This window comes from Orycteropus afer, unplaced genomic scaffold (assembly GCF_000298275.1).
Source record: "Orycteropus afer afer isolate SDZICR_OR568_19922 unplaced genomic scaffold, OryAfe1.0 scaffold00346, whole genome shotgun sequence".
NCBI classification, from domain to species: Eukaryota; Metazoa; Chordata; class Mammalia; order Tubulidentata; family Orycteropodidae; genus Orycteropus; species Orycteropus afer.
In genome coordinates, this window is record NW_006921933.1 from 3,287,012 (window position 1) to 3,294,880 (window position 7,869).

Consider the following 7,869-nt stretch of genomic DNA (forward strand, 5'->3'; position numbering starts at 1 on the left):
GTAGCATAGAGACTTTATATCTGGAAAGTTTTGTTTATTCACATTACAAATGAGTATATTTACAATTTTTTTCATTTATTTTTGTTTACTGTATTCTCTAGTGAAATCTGGTTATACTGTTCGTTTTTAGTCCTGCTTATTTGTGAATAAGAGAAATCTGTTTAAATTTTTTTTGTGCAGGCACGCATAGCTTCATTGACTTTGCTATCAAGAGATTGGACTTGACGTCATTAAATTTCCTAAGACATCATTTATCAGGAAATTATCTTATATTTAAAAATCAGTTGAGGGAAAAAGATTTATGCAACATGCACAAACAATATAAAGCTGGTTGGTTTATTTTGAACTGATAGAATATTCCAATCCATAGTGCAGAGTGTAAATATGGAGCATTGTAAATTTGTCAAGCAAACCTCTGAATAACACCAAGTGGTGTGGAACCACCACCAGTAGCTAGCACATACTGAGTGATTACTGTCTGCTTAGCGTCCTGCATACCTGAGTAAATAGAGTATGCCAGGTGAGTAACAGCATAGGTTTTAGATCAGTCTAGTCCTGCCATTTTCTCATTGGATGATCATAGACATCCAGAGCCTTAATTTCTTTACCTGCAAAAAAACCAAGGGAAGGGAGGTGATATTTGCCTAACCTGCCTTCTGGTTCCTTGAAGTCAAAGATGATGCTCATTCACTTTTGGATTCCCAACACTTTGGCTGAGTGGACAAAAGGTGAAGCTTAAATTTAGTTCATTAACTAAGGGATTATGTATTGTTTGTGAAACCTTTCCCAAGTATTATTTGTCCTAGGAAGGTCAAGCATAAGAGTTTCCCAGGGCTCCTGATAGTTTATAAGAGACGAAGCTGAGTGTCAGTATTGCTGGCTAGTGAGGAAGAATTTCCAGGCTTGCCAGAGCTGTTAGTCCCGACCTGTTCCTTGGTTCCTGGTATGATCAATGGCATGATTCTTTTTGTGTAGAGAAAGGGAATGAGCAAACCAGTAAACTTTCTTAGCTACAGACTGCCTGTAACTTAGTTCAAAGAACACAGAAGCAAAGGTGTAGTGTTTACAGAGGGCCAGTTCCAGCTTTTTCATTTTGAAACTAGTCTTCAAGAAGTCAGGACTTTCAGATCTACTGACAAGAGGAAACTTAGCTGAAGGATGCAGGCCTTTCAGAATGGGCCCTGCCAGCATTGCCATTCTTTCCCACAGTGCTCCTTGCATCCCTGTACCTCCACCAGCTGCCAGATGTATCGGTCCCTTTTCTAAAAAATGTAATTCTGGGATTGGAGATTGAAGTGCTGAGTAGAGCAGTATAGATATACCAAAACACCCTAACTCACTGGCTTGACTGTTTACCTCTGTGATGTGTTTGTCCAAAATAGATTGTTAGATCTGTAGTAACCATCTTTCAAAGAAATTTCTTCCCTGGAACATTTTGCTTGGTCAGGTTCTGGCTTTCTCCTTGTCACTATGGTTAGGACTCTGTGGACTAAGGCTTATAATACAGTAAATCCTCCCCCTCTTTCTAGTTTCTTATTTGGTTAGCTAGTTAATTAAACTTCGGCATAATTACATGATTCACTGTGCTCATTCTTGAAAATAATTTAGCACTTTGTTTTGCAGAGCTGTCAGGAAGCAGAAGCAAAGAAAAAATAATCAGATGAAACTGGAGACCACGAAAGGACAAGCCATGAATCCTCCATCTGTTACAAGGAAAAAGAAGAGGAGGGAGAGAGCTCATCAATATCTTTGCTCTTAAATGTCCAGTGACTGGAGAATAAGAGAGATTGCTAGTCCAGTCTTTGATGCCGTTTTCTGAAAGTGCCACACCGGACTTGAACTCAGTTGCTTGCACATGTGTGCACCTGGCTGAGCCAGATACAAGGAGGCAGCATCTGCTGGCTTACAGACCTCTCATCAGCCTCTCTGGAAACCCGGGAGTCAGTCATTCCATCTTTAGCTGGAGCCTTCTTTCTCTTTTCCAATCATATTATTTTAGGCTGGTGGCACAGTGGTTAAAGCATTTGGCTGCTGACAGAAAAAAAAAAAAAGTCAGTAGTTTGAACCCACCAGCCACTGCACAGGAGAAAGATGAGGCAGTCTGTTTTCATAAAGATTTGCAGCCTTTGAAACCCTATGGGTCAGTTCTACTCTGTCTATAGGGTTACTATGAGTCAGAATCAACTCAATGGCATTGGGTTTCAGGGTTTACCTGAAAAATGGGCAATACAACATTCTTTTGCAGAAGGTGTCAGAAGAAAATGAAAGTGAAAACTTAAGAAGTTTTGTTTACATTGAACATAAAAGTCTGTTGATGTAGATACGGAAATATTTGAAGTGGAATATTAAGGTAGTATAGAATGGTTTAAATTCCACTTGAAAAGAAATGTACAATGTTCAATTATTTTCAAAGTGCATCTGAAAATGATGGAAAGAATTTTTACACAGGCACTCTAATGATACAAATATTTCAACAACATCACTATTAGATTTCATCTGTAAAGTACACTTTACAATTGCCCTTCAGTGTACAGAATCACCTAAGTATTTGTAGAATGAATGAAACACTTCATTTATGACTTTCTCTGTCATCTTAGTGTGTTTTAATCTGTGCAGAAAGTTTGCGTGTAAAAGTAGTTAGTAGCGGAAGATTGGTTTGGTGGTTAAAACTATCACTCCTGTCCTCACACCCCTGGCTGTGTGTCCTTGGCCATGCCACTAACTCTCTAGAAGCCCCTGTTAATCACTGTTTTACTGGGGATAATAATTGGCATACCGGCTTTGCTTTAGTGGTTAAGGTAAATGAGAACATGTGCCTGACTCACACTTCTGTTCTGTCATTGGTGAGTCATTCTAACAAATGAAGATGCTGTGGAGGCCTGATGTAAATCATTTGGTGGTCCAGTATCAAAGCACTGAAGGGAGTAGTTTGAACATGGCCTTCATCACTGTGGTAGTGGTGTATTTCAGGTGACATCCAAGGATAAGCTAAGCTCCCAGACTTAGGAGGCATCAGAAAACTCTTCTCTTATCCTTTTTGTTACATGGGTTGCTGTGGTGATGGGAGGGACAGATTTGGAGGTGACTGGATGAGTTATGAACCTTTAGAATCATCGTAAAGTTCCCCTCTCTGATTCAGGCAGGGGTAGGGACATCGCCTGACGTTCATTGTTGTTGTTGTTAAGTGCCATCGAGTCGTTTCTGACTCATAGCGACCCCATGCACAGCAGAACGAAACACTGCCCGATCCCGCGTCAGCCCCACAATCCCTGCTACACTTGATCCCATCATCGCAGCCACCGTATCAATCCATCTCGTTGAAGGCCTCCCCCTCCTTCGTCGACCCTCCACCCTACCAAGCATGACATCCTTCTCCAGGGAATGGTCCCTTCTTACAACATGACCAAAATAGGTGAGACGAAGTCTGGCCATTCTTGCTTCCAAGGAGCATTCTGGTTGCACTTCCTCCAGGACAGATCTGTTAGTTCTTTCAGCAGTCCATGGTACTTTCAGCATTCTCCGCCAGCACCACAACTCAAAAGCATCAACTCTTCTTTGGTCTTCCTTATTCATTGTCCAGCTCTCACATGCATACAAGATTGTTGGAAATATCATGGCTTGTGTCAGGAGCACCTTAGTCCTCAATGAGATATCCTTGCTCCTCAGCACTTGAAACAGTTCCTTCGCAGTTGACCTGACGTTCATGGTAACCATGAAATCTCCCAAGTTAGTTTCCTCTGCTTTTTAAAAGTTCACTGTATGTCACTCGCCTTTATGAAAGACCTACATTAATACCTGTTGTCCCTAACCGAGAGAAATCCAAAGAGGATTTTCATTTTTATGAAAAAGGATGAAAAGCACAACTAGCACTCAGCATCTGTTTTTCAGTAAGCCACTAAAGAGGCAGCAGCCCCCTGAGCAGCGAGAGTGGCGTCACCAAGTGCCTGCCCCAGGAGCTGCACTCAGCATCATCACAGCATCAAAGCCACCGCTTTGAACTGTGTCTGTGAACACCATCTGTTAGTGTTACTTTAGGTTGTATGCATTATTTGGTATGGTTTGGTTTTGGGGGTCTGGAAATGTTCAAAAAAATTTTCCCATATAAATTAATGGTAAATTGATTTTTCACTTTTCACCATTTTTGATTTACAGAAGGTTTCATAGAACACTCTACTTTCAGATGGCAGGGAAAACCTGTATCTGCCTTTGAAATCTAGACACCCTTCAGTGTACAGAGGGACCGTGTACTGAGGAACTGGGTCCTGATGGCTAGTCATTGTCATCATCACAGTAGTTCCTTAATTTTAACATATATTTTCTATAATTGTTGTAAAATACATTTATCTTCTTAACTATAGGAGCTCTGGTGGCATAGTGCCTAAGGCACTTGACCGCTAACCAGAAGGCTGGCGGTTCAAACCCACCAGCCACTCCTCGGAGGAAGGTTGGGCAATCTACTTCCGTAATGATACCTCCTTGGAAACCCAAGGAGGGGGCACTATGAGTCGGGTCCGACTCCACGGCAGTGAATTTGTTTGGTTTTGGAAAATACATTTATAATGCAACAGATGCCAATTCAACATTTTTCACATATGCATTTGGTGATAATGACGTTAGGAACGTGCCATCGCAGTAATCGTCATCATGCTTTCCATCACCGTGGACGGAGGCCCACTGCTTCCTGCTCAGCGATTCCCCTCCTGCCCTGGTAACCAGTAATGCAACTTCAGTCTCTCTCCCTCTGCCTGGTCTAGCTATCTCATGTAAGTGACATCATACAATTTTTGTCTTTTTGTGACTGCCTGACTTCACTCAGGGTAATGTTTTCAGTGTTTGGTCATATAGCCTGCATCCGGGCTTCATGTCTCTACATGGCTGTGTAGTATCTCACTGTATGTATGGACTATATTTGGGGGGGCGGGGCTGTCATCTGTTGATGATATAGATAGCGCTGCAGTGATCATAGGTGTACGTTGTACGTGTGTCTGTTCATGTCACTATGTTTAAGTCTCTCTAAGATACCATCGATTTTAAAATGCTTCTATAAAGCATTTTAAAATTCTGAAACGCGGTGAGGCAGTTCTGTTCTGTCCTGTGGAGTTGCTATGAGTTTGAATCAGCTCAGTGGCACATAACAACAACAAGGTATTACCTAGAATCAATAATAATGCACTTTATTATGCAGTTCATTGTATTCAGTTAATACTGATTTTAAGCACTTAATCTCAGTTTTTTTTCAGGGAATAAACATAGGTAGGATGTAGAGTTACAGCTTTTTTAGAATTTGTCTAACTGGTTTTCCTGTTCTTTCTGGAAGACCCCCCCCCCCAAGAAAACACAAACACATGGGTAAGATGTAAACATACGTGTCTCTGAGGTAGCATGTAAAAGACTGTAGGTTCAGTTGTTTTTATCAAAGGTGTGTCCATCCGAACATAGGAGATCATCTTGTGTTGGCTGCTATTGAGTCTGCCCCTGACCTTGGCAGCCTCACGTACAGGACAGGATGAATGCTGCCTGGTCGGGCGCCATCCCCAGGATCGGCTGTGGCTCTGACCACTGTGATAGATCGAGTTCTCATCAGCTGGTTTTCTAAAGTAGATCACTAGGCCTTTCTTCACAGTCTTAGTCTGGAAGCTACACTGAAACTTCTTTGGCATCTGTGTGGGTTACCTAGAGCCACTCTAACAGAAATAGCACAAATAGGTGGTTTTAGCAAACAGGTTTATTCTCTTGAATAGTTTTTGTTGTTGTTGTTGTTATGTGCCATGGAGTCGGACCCAATTCATAGCAACCCCTCCTTAGGTTTCTGAGGCAGTATCACTACAGAAGTAGATTGCCCAACCTTCCTTCCGAGGAGTCTTATAGTTCAGGAGGCTAGAAATCCGAACTCAAAGTGTCAGGCTATAGGGGCTGGGTGAGAGCCTCTCGACCTTGACCTTCAGCTCTGCCTGTTGCTCCCAAGCCCACTGAAGCTAGAGGCTTTTCTTCACTGAGGCAGCTGCTGGCTGCTGAGGCTGACAATTCCAAGATCGACAAGTAAAAAGGCACAGTCCTGATATTACCAAACCACACGACAGGACACTGATTCAACTCCATTAACAACAGCCCCAAGATGGGCGACAGTATGGCAGGCTGCTGAACAACAACTAGGCTACATGGAGGGTTCAAGCTTTCCAAAAGCTGCAGACCATTCCCAAAGCTTCTCCTTATATACTGGAAACAGACATCCCTCAAGCAGCTACGCAGCTGATCGTGGCAGATTCCACCATGGAGCTGATTGCCGGTTTCATCATGGGGACTAACTAAAACCAGCTGCTCAGACACAAAAACAGGCCCAGTCAAGTTGACACGTAACCTTAACTACCACAGCATCATGTTGTTGTTATGTGCCATCGAGTCAGACCCGACTCATAGCAACCCCTCCTGGGGTTCCGAGGCTGTATCACTACTGAAGCAGATTGCCCAACCTTCCTTCTGAGGAGTGGCTGGTGGGTTTGAACCGCCAGCCTTCTGGTTAGCAGTCAAGTGCCTTAGGCACTACGCTACCACAGCATCATAGATGGATGATTTTTAAAAAATCCTTAAAACTTGACTGGTAAAACATTTCAAGCTTCTGAGAAAGACATTTGTCTTAAATATTTACAGCTAGATTCCATTTGACTTCTTGATTGCATTACAAAGCTGAATGGAATACAAAGTAGTTTTGTAGGCCCTCAGGGATCACGTGAGGTTTTTCCTAGCATTCTCTTCCACTGCTTCCTCATAGTCCACCTTTCTTCAGTATACTCCGTTCCTTCATCCCTTCCTGCGCTTTCTGCTTGGAATGTGCCCTTCCACATGGCCACCAGCTAAAACCTTCGGCAACTTTCAGGCCCGGACTTAAGTCCTGTTCTCCTTTGGGAAGTCTTGCCAGGAGTCTCTATTGCAAACCAATACCTTCTTTGAACCCCTTAGCATTCTGCACAACTTCTGTGAAACCTTTACATTCTGATTCTATTTAAATATTTTATTTTACCAAACGGTTTTAAGTTTCATGATGTCTGTACCCATTTTATATACTCATGTCTCTATTGTTAATTGTACGTGCTCCAACCAGTTTTTTGGAGGAATAGAATTTTCTAGAGGTTTCCAGATTCCTAAGATATGGAGAAGAGGACTTGCAATTTCCTGTTTCCTCTAAGGACTGAGAGAAGGGAAAGCAGATCTAAACCATACAAGGAGGAACTTAGAGTTAGTGCAAGGACTGTGTTAGCACTGAGGTTTGCGACGCTGGGATGTATGTGTAAGGCAGATTGACACCTCATCTGGACATCTTGAAACCAAATATAATTCAACTTTCTGGGTTATTTTAAGAAAAATATTTAAGTTGATGCCCAGCCTCTTCAAAGTAAGCTATAAAATGCCAGGCATCTAGGAAAAGTTTGACTAACTTTTAGATATAAAACCACAGCCTGCAAAAGGCCCTGGGGAGCCGCCACCTCTTTGCCAGTGTCCTTGTTGGTCTCTCCCATGGAATAACATGTCTCTTTTTTAAAAAAAATTATTTTTTTAATTGTAATTTGGGTGAAAATTTACAGAGCAAATCCACTTTCCATACAGCAGCTCATATACACTTTGTCTCACGACATTGACCACAATTTACCACAATGCAACAGCTCCCCTCCCACTTCCTCCTAATTACCTCTTCCCTGTGTCCATCCCTCCATCATGCCTTCCTGTCCCCTGATCTGTCTGCTGGTGCATAAGCAGCCCTTCTTTCTCCCATGATTCTTCTCTCCAAGAAGTGTATCTACCTCAGGTAAATGTTCAACTCATATGCCTGTCTTTTGCTTGGCTGGAAGCCACAGGTGTGGGTTCAATTCCAGA

General features: G+C 42.4%; 1 protein-coding gene and 1 non-coding gene across 2 annotated transcripts in view; both read left to right on the top strand.

Moving 5' to 3' along the window:
• Positions 1-1,759, top strand: part of ZCCHC4 (zinc finger CCHC-type containing 4) — a 101,669-nt gene extending 99,910 nt beyond the window's left edge. Inside the window, exon 13 of the mRNA XM_007952564.2 lies at positions 1,624-1,759. Coding sequence (XP_007950755.2) covers positions 1,624-1,759 — 136 coding nt within the window. The remainder of the gene's footprint in view (positions 1-1,623) is intronic.
• A 3,502-nt stretch (positions 1,760-5,261) lies between these two features.
• Positions 5,262-5,323, top strand: LOC122151250. Its single transcript, XR_006164053.1, has one exon. It is a non-coding gene; the product is annotated as a U7 small nuclear RNA (small nuclear RNA).
• The last annotated feature ends 2,546 nt before the right edge of the window (positions 5,324-7,869 follow it).